At 42.5% G+C, this 21,650-nt stretch overlaps 1 protein-coding gene across 2 annotated transcripts in view; it reads right to left on the reverse strand.

Annotated features, from left to right (window-relative positions):
• Positions 1–21,650, reverse strand: part of nsmfb (NMDA receptor synaptonuclear signaling and neuronal migration factor b) — a 65,065-nt gene that overhangs the window by 27,229 nt on the left and 16,186 nt on the right. Inside the window, exons 2-6 of one of the 2 annotated variants that reach the window (XM_085788226.1) lie at positions 19,850–19,911; positions 16,605–17,375; positions 15,828–15,900; positions 10,785–10,853; positions 704–756 (exon numbers count right to left, since the gene is read on the reverse strand). In XM_085788226.1, coding sequence (XP_085644352.1) covers positions 704–756; positions 10,785–10,853; positions 15,828–15,900; positions 16,605–17,375; positions 19,850–19,911 — 1,028 coding nt within the window. The remainder of the gene's footprint in view (positions 1–703; positions 757–10,784; positions 10,854–15,827; positions 15,901–16,604; positions 17,376–19,849; positions 19,912–21,650) is intronic. The other variant, XM_085788227.1, reaches the window with a different exon arrangement.

Here is a 21,650-nt window from a genome sequence, read left to right on the forward strand (position 1 = left end):
AGGCCAATTGAAAGATATCTGAATATATTTAGAACAGAAATTATTTTGTTATTATTTTATTATACAGCATAGTATGGCATTTGCTACTTGATAAATATAGTATTTTTTTTTAATTTACTTTCACTTAAACAGGCTTTTTATGATATTTATTACCAACTGGTGTATTTTTCCTGTCTTGCTCCTACAAGCTGTACTTGAACTCAGAATTTGCATATCTTCCACCAGTCATTTGATTGGCAGGATATGATGATCTGCCCTTCACCCTAATGAGACATACTGTATATTTTCATTTTGAATAGAGAGGGACTGTCAAATTTGAAAAATGGTGGTACCCCAAAGAGGGTTAGACTTTACTCTACTCAAATCAAATCAGAGGTGTCAGAGACAGAGTGAATACACAAATGCATGGAGGTGCTGGTGCTCAGTTCGTGAGCGAATAAATTACAGAGCAGAACTTTCCTGGATGTTGAAAAGCAAATGTGAGTAAGACAGAGTCACAGTGACAGACAACCAGTGACATACTGTGCAAATAAACCAGTCTGTGAGAAAATATCTCCACACACACACACACACAGGTCTGTCAGTCATTGCAAAAAGCATGACTGAGTTCTGATAAACCTCATTTCTCATGTTATGATGTACAGCATGGATGAAAACGCAGTGACGTCAGATCACATGCAGGAAGGTAAACGGAGAGACTTACTCTGGGCCTTTATCCTGCGGCTGCCCACCATCCGAAGGTGTTTGCGAAAATTCCTTCAATTACATTGAAAGAGACAAACAGGCAAATTAGGATGGAGGGGCAGAATTAGAGAATAATAGAACATGTCAAACTTACAGACACGGATGAAAAGAAAAACACAGAGAGGAAATGACTCCCTGGCCTAACAGGTGTTGCAGATGTCAGGCAGTCCACTTCAGGATTAAAGGGATATTTCAATATTTTGGCAATTTGGCCCATTGCCTTAATCCCTATAGTTTTAGGAGTAGGTTTGTTTCCTTCAATTGTCGGTGCAAGCTGTTTTCAGATCGGCGGGGCAGAGATGTGAGCTCTGCACAGCGTGTGGTATTTTCAAATACACAATCCAACAACTCCAAAACACTCTCGTGGACAAGTTGTGACCTGCGCATTCGCCACGCTAATGGAACGTTATGAGACAGAGTTGTTTTTGAGGCGAATGCATAGCTGGAACTACATTTCAGAAATGCGTAGTTCCAAGCACCATAAGTCAGTATTTGCTTCATGTGTCATAATTCTAACATAATTATTTCATAGTGAGGTGAATGTGCAGGTCACAACTTGTCCACGAGAGCGTTTTGGAGTTGTTGGATTGTGAATTTAGTTTGATGAGGGAAATGTGGAAATACTGTGCGCCTCCCGTTGCATTAGCTGAGCAGCTTGCGTCATGCACCGACAATTAAAGGTCAAAGGTCAAAGGCCAATTTTCCAAAATGTTGTGATATCCCTTTAAAAGGTTACTTCAACTCCTGGGAGCTTTGTCCACTGGTCAACATGTCCAACAAGAGACCAGACATGTGCTGGGAAGCCTGGTATCAGAATCACCTCTGAGGCTTTACTGTTAGGTCTGTCCTGTGCACAGCAGCAGTCATTTGGGCTCAGTGGCTGCACAAGGTGCTGCAGCCTCGTTATTCACTGTGTGATGCAAGCTCACTCAAAAAGCATGTAACCAATTATAGTAGCCAATGTGGACCACTTCAGTTTAAAAAAGAAAGAAGTCCAATAACTGGCCTAATATCAAAACCAGATGACAAAGAAATTCCCACAACATGCAAATGTAAATATCTTGAAATGTAGCAAACCACTACTGCCAACATTAGCACTGTAGCCACTTTGTTCTGTAGTACAACACAGGGAATTTCAGAGCAGGTAATACTGCTCTGATTTACACATTATGCATGGTGCAAGGCCTTGTTTTTCAGCATCAGATGCAGGTGCATGCTTGCATCCAGTTCTGGGTATTCATCTATGACCCAAGAAGTGACAAACACCATGGAGGCTTTTCATTGGTACATGTGCCCACTGAGCAACTTATTAGGGATGAATGGGCGCCTCTAAATTTGTTTCTTTAGCCATCTGGTGAAGAAATAATATCAATGTGACTGACTGGAGTTAGCTTGCCTAGCTCACCACCTAGCCCTGTGAGATAACTGATTGTTATTTTAGGCGTCATGCTAATTGGTACACATGCTGCATGGTTTTGGTATCAGTCCTTGTATTGTGCTTTAAATCAGGCCAAACTCCCAAGAATCCAGAGCAGTGCTGTAAATTATGAGTGTTTGAAGTTACTCAGACCTGCAAAATTCCATTTTAGGTCCAACATTATTCTCCCTTTACATGCTGCCAGTCAGCCCAGTTATCCAACATCACGTCTCTTTCCGTTGCTATGGATGACACAGACATACCTTGTACTAGAACATGATGACTCAGAAAACCACATTGCTGCTTTAGACAGTCTCAAGAATGTTAACTATTGGATGGCACACAATTTTACATCAGACCTGACCTTCAATCATCACATGAAAAAAAGTGTCCAGGTTTATCTCCTTCAAATAAGATCCACCTCCAGGATGGAGCCCATCACCCTACAACTTGATTTGATAAAAAGTTTTAAAACTGGCTCAATGTAACTCTCTCCTCTCCGGCACAAACCTAAAGTGTCTGTTCCACCTCCAACTAGTTCAGAATAAGGCACCTTGGCTGGATACTGGCTGCAACATCACATCATCCCAATCCTTGCTTAATTTAAAGATTTTTCTGATCTTGTTCAAAGCACACTGGGGCCTGAGCTACACTACAGAATTATTAACCACGTGTGAGCCAGTCCTCGGCCTTGGATCCCCAGGCAGGGCCCTTCCAGCTGTTCCAAAGTCAAGTCAAGCTGTTCAACGGAAAAACCTGAAACTGATATGATGTTGTCTTTTCATCAGCTCAGAGCCCTTTTGTGGTTTTTATCGTGGTGGCGCATGTGTGTCTCTAGACGGCATCTGTTTACTTTAATTATCCTTATTTATACTGTTTGTCCTCTCTCGTTCAATTGATTATGTCCCGCATTGGACTATTGCCTGTGATGCATTTGTCAAAGCACTTTGTAAAGATTGTTTTTAAAGGTGGTATCATAGATAGGTAGGTAGAAGAGACTAAGTGAAATGAAAAATCCTAAAAAGGACCAACTGTCTCTAGACTCATTAAACAAGCATTCCATCATCACTACTCTCAGAAGTGAATCTTAAAGTTGACTCTCTTCCATTTTCATCTTCTCTCATCCTCCCCTCTGAGTTTGGGACCTGACTGATGCTGCTTTTCCAAAGTTATGCCCCTGATTACAGAGTCCAGGGGCCTCATTTATCATTGTGGATACACCTTTTTTTACACCCTTTTTCCCCCGTTTTGTGCGTACGCACTTTTCTCCGCCAAATTTGGGATCTATCAAGCCAAAACCTGACGGGGTAAAGTGCGGACATTTACACCCATTTTGACCCTGGCGTACCATGATTTACGTCTTTTTTGAGGAACAGGAGGAATTGGCGACACCGTTGCTGAGTCAGAGAACTGCAGTGTGAGAGGGAGAGAGGAGCGGAGTACATTTAGAAGAGCACAGAGGATTTTTTTGAAGTGGTAGTGGTAGTGGTGGACCGTTGATGCTGGCAATCCAACCCGCTCTATAATAACACTAGGGTATATGTTCATTGATGTGGATTGAGGATTTTGCTTTCTTGCTTTTACACACTCTAGTGTGACGTCCGACAAGGATCAAACTCGCCAAGTTTAAAAACACATCGGCAGCAGCGCACACTGATCTGCAGCTACTGAGACTGTTATTATTCTGTCACCTGAGTTAACGAGGTGCACGTGAGTTTTGAGCTGACGAGAGAAGAGAATAAAGAGTGAGACAACGTAACGTTAATGGAAAATGACCTAAACCGAGTCCAGTAGAGCTGTAACTGTGTAGTGGAAAGGCGTTCAAAGTAATGGTAACTATCGTGGAAATCCTGCTTATTGTTTTAACATCTAGGTGTAAAAAAAAAAAAAAAAAAAAGTTTTTCTGGGATAAAGGGGCAGATTACATAAGATTATTCTTCTTTCTGCTCCCTTTTGTTGAGATTTGGGAGGTTTTTGTTTTTATTGTAGCTTATTAAAATGCAAGATCATTTTTCTGACTGATTTATTGTCCGATGTCAGCGTGTATGTAGTTCCGCTTCTTTCCCCCGCCCTCCGCCCGTTGTCTCCGTTGTCACTTTGTTGTCACTTTGTAGCCGCACCACAGAGCGCACATGGCTAATTAAATATGCACGTGCTGACCATATATAGTTGTATATAGGCGTTCCGGGGGTGGAGTAAGAGGTGTGTTCACTGTGCACCATTCTTGGGTCCGGTGTGATTTATCAAAGGGAATTGCGGAGAGTTGTGCGTACGCACAGTTTGATTGACCTGAACGCCATTTTTGTCTTTTCGCCGTACGCAAAACTTTAGTAGCAATTTTACACCCTCTTTGATAAATGAGGCCCCTGGATTGTATTTTTTTTTCTTGAAAGCCAATGTATGATTAATGATTTGATAGGGAGCAAGAGAGAGAAAGGGGAGGAAATGGAATAAAAGAAGAGCTGTAAGTGTTAGCAAGTGGAACAATGTGCAGCTTCAAACAGAGCTTTTCATTATTTATTGAGGCTTGTCTGACTGTGACGGTTCGGTGTAGTGCAAGAAGGTCTCGCACTCACTTTAATTTTTGTAAATCTTTAAGTGAGGCTGACAGAGAGCTTTTTGCAGCAGAAACGCACACTCCCCCGGCCCATGTACTGCCAAATTACTGTGGCTGCCTGCGAACCCAACAGATTTTACACATCAAGATCGGTTCGCTCAAAAATAGGAGAAAGCTCTAGTCATGTCAGAGATGATGTCATCAAGGGTGATCTCAGACAGTGGAGATGAAACATTTCTTTTGAAGGATGTGGGCCACAGGGATTTAGGGCAGGGAAGGCCGTGTAAAGAGAAACTGTTGAGAAATGTCAGGTTTACAACTTGAGTACTTTTAAAAAGTCTTTTACAATGCTTTTTTTTTGGCTAGTCCCACACTTTTACTAAATACAATATATAAAATTACTTATTAAGTTATAAAGTTTGCTGAATCCATATTTGGCCACCAGTGTTGGGCACGTGTTGTCCTTCTGGGTCAAATCGACCCAATCTGTTCCCTTCCTCCTTCCTTCTTTCCACAATCCTTTTTTTCCTTCCTTCGTCCTTACTTCTTCCTTCCTCTTTTGACCCAATTGACCTGATCTGTTCCCTCCCTCCATCTTTTTTTCCACAATCCTTTTCCCCCTCCCTTTCTTCCTTCCCTTTTGACCCAATCTGTTCCCTCCCTCATTCTATCTTTCCTTCCTTTTTCCCTTTGTCCGTTCCTTCCTTCCTTCCCTTCGTCCTTCCTTCCTTGACCCAGGAGGACAACAGGAGGCTTAAAAAAGTAATATTAAAAGTTACAGTTACCAGTTACTTTCCCTCAAAAGTAACTAACCCCCGTTTATCTGGAACTAACCAACTTGCTCAGTACTATTCCTCCACATAGACAGGCTCCACAACACACTGTATCACTACAACTGAGCAAGTTGGTTAATTCCAAATAAATGGCTTTTAAGTAAGTAACGTAACAGTGTTGTAACGGGAGAAACAGTAACCTTTTTGATAACTTGTTACTGAAATAAGTAGCGCCATTAGTAACACAGTTTATATTATAACACTGGTATTCCCATCACTGTTTGCTACAAGTCAGTAACACTGAAGTGCCTCAGTAATCTAACACTTACACACTTGTGTATGTGATTACTGAGGTTGAATATTCAGTGTAAAGCGCAGCTGTGTTAAATGAGCAGCTTTCTACTTATGATGATACTAATCCACCACAGCAGGCCCAGGATCAGCTGTTAATTGCACACTGAACTGAATAGCTAACTAATAAAAGCAAAGGGCAGCTGGCTATTTAATATGACCTGAGTTAGCATCTTAGCTACCAGCTAGCACTCGACCCGCCAGGTCATTACTGGATAAACATTGCCAGTCTCTTTGTTTTGAATCCCTGTCTCCTGTGCTGCTGCTTCAAACTAATATGAACAGTGAACACACAAACTCTTCAGACTCCTCAACTGTTACACTTAATAATGCAGGATTTTCCAACACTGCCTTTTCAACATTTCTACTGCTTTTAGACTTTAACACATTTTTTACACTTATCTAAAACAATTCAGGAATTTTTCTGCTTACATGTTCCTACTTTTTAATCTATTCTCACTTGTTGCTTCAGCTATGTTACTGCTGGTCCATCAGTTTTCCTTCCTGTTGAGCTAGCTGCAGCTTTCAACTATTCAACTGTTAAACATGCAGGATTTTTGCATTTTCTTCTACCTTTTTAACATTTCTGTTTGTTTCAACTTTAGTGTCAGACTTTTTCAACATTTCTTCAGCAGTTTATTCAGCTAATTCAACATTGTTTCGACAATTTCTTCAGCTCATTCAGCATTGCTTCAGCAATAGCGTTCAGCTGCTTTCAGCATTCACACCATTTCCATTCTTGGAAATGCTTTTTCTGTAACACCAACATGTTTCTGATGACTGTACGAGTCTGAAGGAGGGTTCAGACTTGTCATTGGCTCGTTAGCTGACCAATCATACTTAAAAAAAACCCTAGGGTTGTACTACTTGAGGAGGGGGCCCACTGATCCCCCACATGTAAATGTAGTTGTTTGTAGCTTGTATGCTGGGAGAGACTCAGTAATGAACATATAACTGAATTTACATACTAACAGCAATGTCACACAAAGGTTGTGAGCTTGTTTTCTTTCCTTTTCTTTTTTTTAATACGGGCTGTACCTAATAATACGGACAATGAATGTATCTAAGAGCTAAATAGTGTGTTTAAGCAGAATGCGGTGGTGTGTGTGAGCAGTGGAAGGTGAATGATGACTCCTCATGTACTCGAGTGACTAACTGCTTCTTAGAAGGTACAGTAGATCCACAGAATCAACCCTGGACATGTCTTGGTGCGTTTTTACATATAAGATGAATACTGAGCCTATTTGTGGAGCTGTAATTTTAATTACACAGCCATGTGTCTACAAGCTGGTGGAGCTTTATGGTACAATAGACTGGTGTGAAACAAATCTATGACAAAGTGCTGATGAGGCCGCCCCACTATCCCAGAGCTTGTTATATTCTAATGAGCCCCCCCTCTCTCATAAGTATTTTTTCCATTCCATAATAATGAATGACAGCATCTAGTAAAAGACTTCAGTTTGTTCATAAAAAAAGCCTATATCAGACCAGGTCTGCCATGTGGGCGGGCCTTTAGGGGCACGGCCCGCCCACTAACCCCATAGAGCCCACCCATTGGCTCCCAAATATTCGTCATTTCAATTCCTTATACTGTACATCATTTTCTATTTTTTGTAAGGATCCAGTAAGGATACTGCTTTCATATTTCTTATAAATAAATACAATAAAAACAGAAAAATAATGCTGTTTTTCAGAGGTAGGCTACTAAAAATGTAATCTAATGTAATGTGTGTGTGCATGTGTGTGTGGCAAAAGCAATCAGTGGTCTGCTGCTGTGATATTATTCCGTGTCAGCCTCTGCTGGTGTGTTTTGATTGAGGGCAGCTTTGCACCTGGTGTTATATTTAGGCCGGTGACGTCATATGTGTTGATGGAATATTGAGATTATCACCTGTCATAAACTGTAGTATCTTATACTGTTCTGTGCACTTCATCCTCCATAGTATCTCTTCATTGTCTAAGCTCTAATAACAAGCACAAGGTGCGACTGATTGGTACCAGAATATCTGCACATCTGTGAATGGTCTAGTTTTGGTCTGGCTTCCCATGTTGTAACTTTTGAAGCATTTAACCTGAACTTTGGAACTTTTGATGAAGATGTTTGCAGCCTCAGTAGTTGTGGGTCAATTCTGCACAAATACAACTATCAGTTAGCATAGCAGTATAAAAACTAAGAATCTCTAAGAATGAGTCCTGGTGGTGGGTCTGTATCAGGCTAATGTAGTAGTGTACTCCTATAAGGAAACAGTGGAGGGGTTTGGGGAAGTGTCAAACTAAATGCATCTTTTGTTTGTCTGAAGTGATTGTGTATCCAGGGCAGTCTGAAGGCAAAAACATGTTGACGTGTCAGTGGAGATTGCAGGAGTCGTGAAGGCAGAGCCCGAAATAGAGGGATGACTCAGAGCAGAGGGGGATCCATCAGTCAGCCAAGGGTTGTATTTTCATACTGAGTGACAACAGCTTTTAAAATCACTAACAGCCATGCACCAAGACAATCCAGTCAAAACCATGTCAGTGTGTGGCGGTGAATAGGCGTTTCCACAACTCTTCGACTCTATCACCTGACTCTCTCAGTCTGACTGTGATTGTTCAGAGGAAACATCTTGCTTATTCAAAAATACCTAAATAGATGCGTGCAGCAGCAAATTGTCTTTCTATTAAAATCATTGTATTCTGTTTGTCACCCAACTCTAGTGCGCACACTAGAAACATAATTCTACGCACATACACAGGCGCACACAACAAATGGCGTGTCTGATTTGTTGGTGGATGTGAGGACTGTTGCCAACTATTGATTGATTTGTTCACTTTGAGAGGCAGCCACAGAGCAGTGAGCTACGGCCCTGTATTGATAGACCTTGCTTTTTACATGTCAGTGTTCAGTGAGGAACACTGATTAAACCTGTCACTCACAGCCTGCAGGATTCACGGCGCACACACACATAAACACACACACACACAAACACACACACCACAAGACAATGTTACGAGGTTCGTGATGGTTTTATAACTGTAGTTCAGGACAAGAATGTAAGGAGTGTTTGGTTTACGAAAAAAATGTGATTTTTTTGGACTGGCACCCGATTTACTGGTTCATACGTGGAGTTGAGCACGCCAAGTCTGCTGATTAGCTATAGAGAAGCAGCCAAAAATTCTAGACTAAAAAGGTACATTTTGCCACAAAAAAATCACATCTTTTTTTTTTTCATTCAAAATGTAATTCTAATATAACCCCACAATATCTGCTAAAATAATGTACCCATCAACCAGCCCTGTATAATAAAGTACCTCTGATGTTATTGCCAAATTACCAATTCACCAGTCAATATGTTCTTGTTTTTTATGTTTTACACAGATTCTAATTCTGGCAAAAGCATTAATTCAGCATTCCTGTTAAATGAGAAGAAAATACTATGTTGCTGCCAAGATGAAGATGATAACCTAACACACACCGAACTCATCTCTCACTAACACAAAGATACAACAAAGGAAAAAGGGCACACAACAGAGAGCACTTATTCTGAAATCATTTTCTACAACTACAAAGAGGAAATACCAAGTGTCAACAGACACTTCCTGCCATTGAAAGCAATGGCTTTAGAAAGTTGCTTACACTTGCTGGAGGCAAAAAAAAAAAAAAAAAAGTTCAATCAAGACACAACACTTTTCTGTTGTAGTCACACTAAATCTCCACACAGAAGAAGACTGTCATGCTGGAAACCTTGAGAGCTGCCAGCTGCATTTTGCTGACAATAGACCGGTGGACCTGCTGCACCAGTCAGAGTTATATCACAACAAGAGTTCTCATCATGAGGAGGGACAAGGAGATGGATGGCAAAAGTCCTCAGACTCACCCATATATTTTACCAGCTGGATCTAAAAGTGGAGTTGAGACTAGACATTTCTCATTTTGGTTTATATCTCATTCTTTAATGTGATTTGTTTTGACATTTCTTTGTATGGGTGTTTTGAGATATATCAAATCTCAGCGAGTGAGAAAGAGAAAACTATTCTGCAGTCAGATTTTGGAGAAAAGATCTATTGAACATACATAATGTACACTGCCCTGCCAACAGTCACATCTGAATGTTTAAGGTTTAAGGTTCCTTTTTTGTCACTGTACACTGCAACCACTGCCAGGTGAGGTGAATAACACTACATCATGGCACCTGTTAGTGGGTGGGATATATTAGGCAGCCAGTGAACATGTTGTTCTCAACATTGATGTGTTAGAAGCAGGAAAAATTGGCAGTGTAAGGATTTGATCTCCAAAGACGACTGGGTCTCTCATGTGAAAAGCTGCAGCTCTTGTGGGCTGTTCCCAGTCTGCAGTGGTCAGGATCTATCAAAGTGGTCCAAGGAAGGAACAGTGGTGAAGCCAAACCACCTCCGAAGGTGGTGAGGGACGCATTGCGACCACATTTAACACAAGTGTAAACGGTAATGCGTTTTACATCCGCATACATCCAAGTTGGCGGAAATACGTCATTGCGGTGCGCTATGGTTTCAAAAAATAAATTAGCCTGGTGGGAAGCAGCGGTCAGCGCCGGAAGCTATGGAAAACTTTGTGGATACTCCTGGATGTAGATATAGAAGACGGCTTCTTCCACCGCTTCAGAAAGGCCAAAAAAAGCAAGTACAATAGCGCAACTTCACAGATTTTCACTTCTTCTTCTACTATTTATTTTCTTTTTTAAGAAATATGTGATGGGATCTCAATGTGGACACCAGAGATGCATATTAATGCCAGTGTAAATGCTATCTGGTCAAATTGTATCCAGATAATCTATGAGACACATGTTGCCAGGTGATAGAGATTCTAGAATCTGCTGTGAGCATTATCGAGATGAGCACTTCTTGTGTAGTGTAATAGGGGAACTGTGACAGGGACAGTTGTGCACCACACAGGACAGGACAGGACAGGACAGCCAGGACACGGTACCTCTCCATCATGGTGGCTGCCTCCTGCTCTCTTTTCCGCCTCTTTCTCTCAGCAATGCCGCGGAAAGCCCTGCCGGGACGTCAAAGCATTAAGTGGTTTTGTGGGCAAATAGGATTTGATGTTTTTAGCTGTACCTCACCGAATACCAAAGGGCTTTTGTCTGAACCCAGACCGACCCAAGGGGTAGAGAACCTGTACAGAACTTGTATGACGTAAAGTTTACAGATCATTTCTACATCAACGCTGATGCTTATAGCATTTGTTTGTTGATGTTCGTCTAAACTAGGTTTTCCTAGAATCATAAAGCTGAGACAAACTGACCAGACATATACGCCCTCTGGGTCCAGTCGGGTTCGGGCATGAATACATAGGGGGCGACAGTACAGGGTTGAAGGTGTGAGGGAGGGAGGTATAAGTTCATAGGTGTTAGTGGGGGGTTTGGTTAGCTTTGCTAAGTGGTTAGCGTGGTTAAAGTTGACAGCACAGGGACGTTTAATCCACTACAGCGGATATTTTCACGTAGTGCACAAACACACACGCACACACACACACACACGGATCACAATGCAATAGAGGTTTACAGTAAAGAACAATGAGGAGTCACCAAAAACTGCCCAGCCTGTCTAACCGTCCGGTTCCTTGTTGTATCTCACTTTTGAGTCGTGACTTTCAATCCACTTAATAATGGATGTTAAAGCATTACGTTTTGTGCGACTGTCTTGATGTACATTGCTTCTCATTCTGCCAGTGTGTGCGTTGGTCAGCGTGGGAGTGCCTTTCCCAAAGGGGACAGTAATGGCTCTGACAGGGTGTCAGACATAATGAGAATCATCTGTGACAGTGTATGTCTGAGAAGAAGTCGTGTCCTGTCCATCAATTTATCTTCCTTTCTCCCTGAAAAGATGTGCAGGACACGACTCTGTCATACTCTCCACCATCTGCCATCAGCTCTGACAGCTCACAGCCCTCTTTTTTGTTTTTTTGCAGTCCAGCAATCCAGCAGATTTCCCGCCCAAATTCAAGCCTTTCTGCAGCCCAAACTCTGAGCCTACATCTGGAACGACATCGGGTAAACTTTATAATAACTACGGTTTATCTTATTTGTACATGATAACTGATCTGGTTGATATTTAACTAACTTATGACCATAACTAATGATACAGCTCATAGTGTTTCTGGTAATGGTAATGCACAATCACCAAGGCTAAGCGTGTTTCCACTCTGTGGTACCAGCTCGATTCAACTTGACTCCACTCAGGTTTTATTCTGGAGGTTGTTTCCATTACAGGGTAGAACCGCATTTAGAATAGAGAGTTAATATGGAATGATCTGTTCATTTTAGAACATTTATTTATGTAAATGTGGTAATATCTGAGAGGCCCGAGGCAGCGCTGCTCTTCTGTCCAGTACAAACATGAAGCTTTACTTTACATTCAGACAAACTAATGTGGCTGCCACAGTTCTCAGATTTCACTGTGAGACCAACATTTCTCTTCCAAAAGGAATTATATCAGCCAGCGGTAAATCTCCAGAGAGCTGCAGGTAACTTCATTGGATTGCTTTCTCCTCCAGGATGACGACGGAGGTTGACCGTCTGATCTCTGAGATGACCCGCTGTTCCTATAGGTGGATCTTCACATCTCAGAAAATGTTGCAGTAAAAAAGGTGTCATTTGGATAAAGTGACCATATATCGGGATCTAAACGGTTACTTTCTCACTTGAAAAAATAGAAAATAAAACTTAATAAAGAGACATAAAAAGTGCTACAGCGGGGATTAAAACAGCTTTTAGCCATGCAGGATATTCCATGCATGCGTGTATGATGCAGTGATGTGGTGACAATTCTCAACCAATCAGTGGTCTGCAGGGTTTCCCGTCACCTTTTAGTACCTATTTATCCATTTTTCAACCTCAGGCGAGGTGGTACCAGAAAAGTCGTACCAGCTACAAAATTCGGAAATGCAAAAATGGCGAGTAGAGTAGAGTACAGTCAAGTCGAGCTGGTACCATGTAGTGGAAACGGAGCATTAGTATCAATACGGACTCATCACTCTGTACAAAGTGCAACAGGCCACTTTCTACCCGTACAATAACTTACAAATGAATTCAGGTGGATCTTCTTTGTTGGAGAAACAATCTCTCCCTGAGCATAAATTGTACAAGAGAACTAACTGACCAGAGAACAGCCAAGAGGTTATAGATCTAAAACATTCATTAGCTCATGTTGCTGGTGTCATCAACAGGATGCACACAGCAAGGAACTTAATCAGTCAATCGGTACAGCATGATTAGATAACATACTAGCACTACTACTATCACTATTACTTTTCAATTTCAATTTTGGCAATAAACAACAGAGCCACGGTCTGTTTCCCTCAGAGCTAATGCTCAGGATAAAGGCAGACTGAAACATTTGCCAGCATGAAAAACCACTCTAAACACAGATGGTGTCATTCCATCGCCATTCCATTGTGCCATCAACATTTATTTTCTGATAAGCTACGACAAACATTTTAAAATGATTAAACTTGTAGCTCTATTCTGATTCTGTGTCTATATTAATGCAAATGGATCCTCTCCTTTATACAGTAAGGATAAAAGCAACCTTAATGCTACGTCGGGTACACTGTATATGAATACACATTGTTACTTATCCTATTCATCGGCATCACCCATGTCTATCTTTAGATCTAACAACAACGAAAAGTGGCTTTGCTGGGAGCCTTGCCTTGCTTTGACCAGTATGCTGTTCGTGACGGTTGCATAAGCTAATGGCTTTAGGCACACATTAAGTGTGTAATAAGCCATCTGTGTTGCATTGTCCTCATGTGTAACATAAAAGAACACTTTAATTAAGCTACTGTCACTATTCAAACACAAGGTACCTCAACACCGCAGCACTTTAACTGGATGACGCGTTCGTGTAAATCATGAGTGTAGATTTTTCCAGTGAATTTAGTACCTCCGAGTATCATTTCATTCCTACGGTTCGTTACAGAATCTGTAACTTCAAACACTCAGTCCAGCAGACATTGAGGCTGAGGGGGTGAAGGACACAGCGGACTGTATAGCGCAAAAAAAATAAATAAATAAAAAGCCACATGAGGAAAAGGGTTAAAGACATGTTACCTAACTGACAGTGAGAAAAAGGAAGAGCAACAAGGAAGAACAGTGGGGGCGGTTCAAAGAGTTACTCACGATATTCTACAGTCGTGGTTTGGAAAGCCGCCACGCAGAGAGGAGAGGAAGAAAAGAAGACCAAATGAAAAGAGAGAGAAAAAAAAGAAGAAGTTAGCAACAGGGCCAGTGAGATACTGTGAGATACTCACACATACACATATACTTCAGAGATTTTAGAGCCGGCTTCATGTTCCAGTTCTCAAATCCAAGTGATGTTGCAGAAAAAACTCACCTCCAGTGGAAAAGTCCTGTTTATGTACTCACAGTGTTATTGAACAAAAACAGAAGTCGAACTAGGACATGGACGTTAGAATCAATGGTGGAAAATAAGAGAGAAACAGTGGATAGATGGTGTACAGTAGCCTATATGTCAGGGAGGAAATAGACAAACTGTTTCTAAAGCAAATGTGTAATCAATCAAACATATCAGATCGAATTTGAGGTACAAGACAGTGACCAGTGACGACCAGGGGATTTTAATCAAGGGTCCAGTGTCTTGACCATCTATCAGTCCGACCCCGGTGACACAGACAGATGGAAACAGATGGAGAGAGAGATGGGAGACGCTGACATTTGGAGAGAAGGAGAGGCAGCATGGGAGAGACAAGGGTAACGACGGTGGTGGGTGAGCTCTGACTGCTCCAGGGTCATAATTACAAGATCTGGGTGATAGGTGATAATTAACTAGTCACAAAGAGTGGAAAGCACAATGTCTGTGTGTGTGTCTGTGCATGTGTGTGTGTCTGTGTGTGTGTGGTCAACGCACATCCTCTACTTTCTGACGTCTAAAATGGAGGAAGCTTTTCTAACTCATAGCTGTGTGTCACCGTCTATGAACAACTAGAGCAGGAGTAAAAAAGCAGTACTAATGAAAACGCTTTCACACATATTAATTAAAGTAGCCGTGTGAATTCTGTTGCTCTGTTACCTGACGACTGTGTATGTCTACTGTCAGTGCTAGCACATACCAGCTGGCTAGCATATCAGATAATCTGCTAAAACTACCTGCCACCTTGTATTCTGGTAAAATGCATGGATGAAATTCACTGACTCACTCTCTAACTGTGGCCAGAAAAGCCACTGTGCGTCAAAGTGTGGTGTATGAGTTACTTTAAGAGAAAATGTTGGTTATAATTCTGCACACTGAAAAATTGGTGTTTGATAGCTACAATTGCAGTTCACAATGGGCCAGCCCGACCAGCCTGACCGGCCCGACCGGACACGCCGTGTTGGGCCGGGTTTGGGTTGGAAAAATCAACAAATGACTAGGGTTGGGTTTGAGCCCTGAATTAATGCTAGTGGGTCGGGCCGTATTGGGTCTAGGCTTCAATACGATCAGGTAGGGGCCGGGATGGGTTTTAATTTTCAGTCCCATTGTTGGAATAAATATGACACTGGTAATTAATGTGATATCTGTAAAACCACCAAGGAGGTCAGTATGGTACTGACACAGTGCATTCATGTATGAAAAAGAACAAGATCTGTATCTCTAAATGTGTCTTGATGTCTTGTTAATTAAGAACTGGAGCAATTCTTGAGTAGAAGATAAATATGAAAATGTAATTTTCAATTAGTGTGCAGATTTTGAAGACCAAAACTAAACCCCCAAAATGATCTTACTTGCAATTAACCCATGAAAACCCACCCATTAGAACCAATAAGACCCACAGGCCAGTGGGTTATTATATTTATAACATGTTGTACTCAACATAACATGACAACAACAGTATATGACAGATGTGTGAAAGCTCATTGTGCCACAGGATTAAGGTTAGTCCATGCCCTGCACGCAAAGTCGTGCTTCAGTGAGAAACTTAAATGTACAGAGAGGGAGTGGGCGTGGATGTTCATGCCATACTCACGCCTGCATGGTGGTGGTAGCTGTCTGGAAGCTGAACATATTCTCTTTGGGAAACCAGCTATTAGTAGCGTCCTCTGAAAACAGAAAACACAAGGAAGGTGTGGCGTCAGCCAGCAGAACATCCAAACATAGGCCTTACCATTAGCAGAGGAGGAGGAGACCGGTGGATGCACCACAAAGACAGTATTACATAAGTGAACCATCTGAGGTTGAATGGGGTGTTGTACTCTTTGGTTCATTCTACTTTGTTCCCTTAAAGCAGAAGTAAGCGGAATGTTTGTGTTAATATAAGTCTTAAATAGTTATATCTTCCGACAGCAATCACTTACATAGAGTGTTTGGTCTGAAACACGGGTCTGTCAGTCACTCTGCTCTGCTGTAAGCCGAGGAGAAAACTTCTTGTATACTTCCTTGTATCCTACAACCTTTATACAATGAGGAGAGAGAACGGCATGAAGGGCTGTGTGTGCAGTCAAGGGATGCGCGTGAATGTGGTGACGTAGGGACGAGGACCAATAGATCCATGACGAGGGCGGGGACTGCTAACTCCATCGGCTGACAAAAAGTTAGCCAAAACGACCGGATCGCTTACTTCTGCTTTAACATTTCAAGTTACATACATGTGGCACAGTTCTTTTCAAACCTGTGACTTGACAAAGTTTACTGAAGGTGATTAATCACAAGGGTGTTGACATGACAGATCTATATATCTACTACTCCCTCCCCTTTTCCATATCAATTTACAACTCCATGGATTTTCCCATCCATCTTTCTTTACCCCTGTCATCAGTAGATGCTCTCTCCTCGCTGTACACCCTCTCCAGTTTCTTGCGTTGCTTCCCTCCATCCCGAGGTGAGGTATCCAGGTCGAGGGAACGCTGGCTTTGGCATGGAGCTCGGATGCAGGCCACACAGTCCGGGGTGTAGTCGTCCCGCGACACCCCTCGCCTTAGCCCCCATTCTCGGTTGCTGGAGTTCCCCGTGCTCTGTAGCGGCTGTGAAGACGGCGGCGGGCCTCCGTGGTGCTGGTGGGCGTTGTGGTGGCTGCTTCGGTGGTGGCTGCTGCGATGGTGGCTACCACGGGCGGCTGAGGCAGACGGTTGGCTGGTGCAGGATGGGTTGTGGTTGGTGGCGGCGGCGGGTGCCTGGGACAGAGACTGCTCCCTGGAGCCCTTCAGGACTTCCAGCTCCAGGCTCTCCTCGGTGCCACGGCCCCCGAGAGTCATCCCTCCTTCCCTGGTGATGGTGTAAACCCTAGACGGCTTCACCGCAACACTCCCCTCTGGGCCTCTGGCGCCCGGCGGCTCCTCTGCAGACAGGCTACGCTCAACAGAGAGCCGACGTTTGGAAGGGCCAGAAGGTACCGGAGCCTGGAGGGTGTTCACCAGTGGCTGAGACTGTGAATGAGCACTGGGGTTGGACTGGCTGGACTGGTTGGGTTCGGTTACGGGTAAACAGCAGCTCTGTGGTGGCAGGTTGTTGTTATGTAAGCGGCTAACGTCTGGAGACTCACAGTCCTGGCTTGGGAAGGTGTCAGACAGGAGATGATCTGGAGATAGATGGAAAGAAAGAGGGTCTGTTTGTAATTTATACAGCTCTAGTAAATAAGTATCACATAAATATCTAAAATGCAAATCTAAATGAACAGAGGGATTGTTTGTCTTCTCCTTAGGGTTTGTAGGCTTGGAAGCAGAGCCATAAACATTATGAGCCAGCAAAGCTTTCAGGTAGCTGAGTGATAGAAAAGAGCAACATGAGCAATGAGAAAAGATTTGGAAATGCATGAGCCGGTACAGCACATGATGGACTGGCAGATATAAAAGCCCCGTCCTCGTGGACGATTTTGGAGGATGGATGTTTTTTCTCACAGAGTAAGCAGCTGCAGGGCTGCAGGCTTGTAAATAAGTGTTAGCTCATGGGAATGGGTGAGTTGGGTTTTTTTTTATGCTCTTTTTGGAGCGGAAAAAACAAGTATAGCACACGCATTTAGCAGAGTGATATTGGTAAAAGAATGAGCAGGTGTACTATTTTGGGTATAGGCTTGTTTTTTTTAAAAGGTATAAACCTGAAAGTGGTACAGCGGATTCAAACCGTGCATCCGTGCAGAATAGGTTGTGTTGGCAGCGGGGGGTGGGGGCGGGGGGCACTTAGTTCAGGACAGTCACAACTCATTCATGTATGGACAGGTACAGGTTTGGATCCAAAGTGAGGTGGGTACATTTTTAGCAGAATTGATGACAACCATAAGCTGCTGCATTTTTCCGCCAAGGTACTAATGGTGCAATGGATCATTGTTGATCTGTGATCTGTTCGGATCGCTCTCCACGGATCAGAACACAAGTGGTCTGCGGATCGGTTGATGGAAAAAATAAAGAAAGTCATGCATGTAGTGTGGGAACACTTGGCATGTCCAAACTATTCCACAAATGGCAGAGTGGCTGCAGGTTTTCTTTCCAACCAAGCAGCAGCACATCAGACTTGACTCAGTTAATCAGCTGATCTCAGTCTTCAGACAGTTGATTGGTCAGACTGTGTGATTTTGATTGGTTGGAACAAAAACCTGCAGCCACACGGGCCTTTGTGGAATAGTTTGGATATGCCATGAGTTAGGAGCACTGCCCTATCCGGCCAAACAGGCAATTAAAAAAAAACTCTGCTCGTATCGGCAGCTCTATGTTGCGCACAACAACAACAAAATTATTTGTTCTACCAGTGTGTACCCATGTGTACAAACACCCCCCGCGCGCGCGCGCTGATCCAAAAATGATCCGATCCTTGAGGTTATTGATCTGTTGCATCCCTACAAGGTACTGTCAGTAGCGGGCCATTTTTGGAATTTGGTGGAATGGAAGGTTTACATCTCACACAGATACTTCTACAGATGAGATGTCTTGAGACAGATTTAAGCTTTGTCTTAATTCAGCAGCTGTATCCTTAGGTGGACGCATTTGAATACATACATCACAGCATCGCAACAAGGCCTGTCCTAATTCAAAGACTCTTCTAAATGCCTTACTTTGCCTGTTCTAGGAGGACACACCGTACCTATCCTTTGTGGCCTACCATATGCCAAGATTCTTTATGTGGCATTAATAATTAGCCGGCTAGCACACTAGCTATTGGAATGTTGAGGCAGCGCTGCGCTGTAGCCATAATAGCCCCACTTTACTACCAGCTTGGGAGGCATGGTCGTCACAAGAAGAGCCGTTGGAAGTAGGGATATCCGATATTATCGGCCTGTTATTAGCATAAAAATGTAATATCGGTCCATATCGTAATTGGTTTTTGTGCCAATAATGAAAAACCCATAACGTTGTGCATAGCAAATGAAGTAGTAACGGTCCGCTGCTACAATTATTGCCGACATCGGCAGCATCAGCATATTAGATATTGGCAAAACTGTCAATATTGGACATCTCTTGTTGGAAATGTAAAATAGCCACCACTTTCAAATGTTGCCTCCGAAGGATGCAGCCCCTGAATTGGGACACAATATTTGTCTGCATCTCTGACAGAATCAGGAAAGTGCAGTGCTAATCACTACAAGCGTATTGGAAGGTTTTCTTCCAGTCGTGAGGTTAAAGCAGAAGTAAGCGGAATGTTTGTGTTAATATGAGTCTTAAATAGTTATATCTTCCGACAGCAATCACTTATATAGAGTGTTTGGTCTGAAACACGGGTCTGTCAGTCACTCTGCTCTGCTGTAAGCCGAGGAAAAAACTTTCCTTGTATCCTACAAACTTTATCCAATGAGGAGAGAACGGCATAAAGGGGCGGTCCTCTCTGTGTGTGCAGCCAAGGGATGCGAGTGAATGTGGTCTCCATCGGCTGGCAGGAAGTTAGCCAAAATGACCGGATCGCTTACTTCTGCTTTAAGTCCAAAGAGCAATAGCAAGAAATGTATAACTGCAATGCAGCTGTACTTCTGGTGTAAGACTAAGTTTGGACTGGGTTGTGTGTGTGTGTGTGTGTGTGTGTGTGTGTGTGTGTGTGTGTGTGTGTGTGTGTGTGTGCATCACCTACCTGCTCCGTTGCGGTTCTCTGGATTAGTATTGGACAGGTATTCTCCAAACGCTCTGGCTGCTCTGTAGAGACACAACAAGTGCAGCAGTTAACCCTGATGCCTGCTGCTCAGCCACTATTGGACAAGTGACTCACACAGAGTCGAGGTTTCACAGGAATATCTCCACAATAACAGTCACTCTCAGCTTTTTTATGTGCGAGGCCTCTTCATGCTATCAGTCGAGTAGATTACACCACTACATCAGCGTGTGGAAGAGGCGGTTTTTTACCGTTAGTGTCCTCAAAATCTACAGCGTGTAAACAGCCGTCTCTCACCGAGGTAACACCGTGTTCTGATATAGTGACTGCAGGACTGGGAAACAGCTTGGAAGCCACAGCTTGCCTCCTCTGCACAGCTGATAGGCCCCATAGGGGACTGTGACATCGCATGAGATGGCCGTAAAGCCAGGAAATAAATTCAAGCATGTAGAGGCAGTGAGGAACTGGCATGGTGAGCAGCGCAGCAGCATGTATGCGGCAGACTGTCTGTAGTTTATAAAAAAATACTGCCCTCTCTTACATGTGATTTAATAGCTATCTCGTCCAAAAGTACCTAAGTAACAATGAGTTCATTTTCCAGTGCTGGTGGATTCAACATGCCACAACCTGCACTGCTGCAGGATCACATGTTCTGCACTAAAGCTGTGCACCTGTGAGAGGAAAACAGCCATGTAGAACGGAGATTAGCTCATGAACAATAGGTCAAGCTCTGTGCCGCTGAAGTCACAAGGCCAGACCTTCAATATAACACTTCACTGCACCTATCAACACCACTACCCTTCCCCTTAATGCATGTGTTATATGGGATCTTATACATTCTTCAAGGGATTCAACTCATAAATGGATGCTACATTCGATAGTGATCACTGCATTTATATTAACATAGAAAAACTACTTGAATGAAGTCTGTTGATAGTGATTATATCTATGTAGACAGGCAGTTTTGTTTTATTGCTTCATTTCTAACTATTGCTTGCCACCTGCCATTTTTTATTTGTCTTTAAAAGGTTCATTAAGTGCTTTGCTGTTGTTGCTGTTTTTGTTTTTATTGTTTGCACTGACCGACATACAATCATTAAAAAAAACTGTTAAAAAATGTGCAGGAAAGATTAAGTAAGTTTATTTTGAAAACAGGCACAGTGCACATTAATAACATTGCTGTAAATGTGCCAGAATTAGCCAAAAGGCTATTTTTCATCTGTAGTCCCTAGACAGATGTTAAAAAGTCACCCTAAAAACAGAATATGAAAAATAAGATTAAAATAAGTTTAACACACATTTAACACAGTCATTCATGTGTTTCACTGATTTACTGAACTTGTTGTTTTATTCCACAGAATACTTTGTATGTCCACTTATTACTGTTGAGCAATTACAAGAACCTTTGGAACTTCCTGTCTCAACCTTTCAAAACAAACTCAAAATAGCCTGATATTAAGTACTGCTTTGAATGAAAAATCAAGAAAAGAAAGAACATGTGTGACTCTTTGTATCTGTGTCAAGTGTCCAAAATAACAGACAGTTATCAACGTTAAATGTTTGTTTGAGGGAAATCTTCTCTTTCATTTTATTATGCCTCTGTGTCATTGACAGACACAGCTAGGGGCTTATTGTCCAGTAACAACAAGGAACACCTTCAACTTGGGCTTAAACATTTGTTTGGACTCAAGATCAATTGATTGGATGTTGGTGGGCGAAGGTGAAGGTCATGGCAATGTAAAGTAACGGAAATGCAAGTTCTCTAGTCAAGGCATCTCAGCTC

This window comes from Trachurus japonicus, chromosome 9 (assembly GCF_045865225.1).
Source record: "Trachurus japonicus isolate A0001 chromosome 9, Traja_1.0".
Taxonomy (NCBI): domain Eukaryota; kingdom Metazoa; phylum Chordata; class Actinopteri; order Carangiformes; family Carangidae; genus Trachurus; species Trachurus japonicus.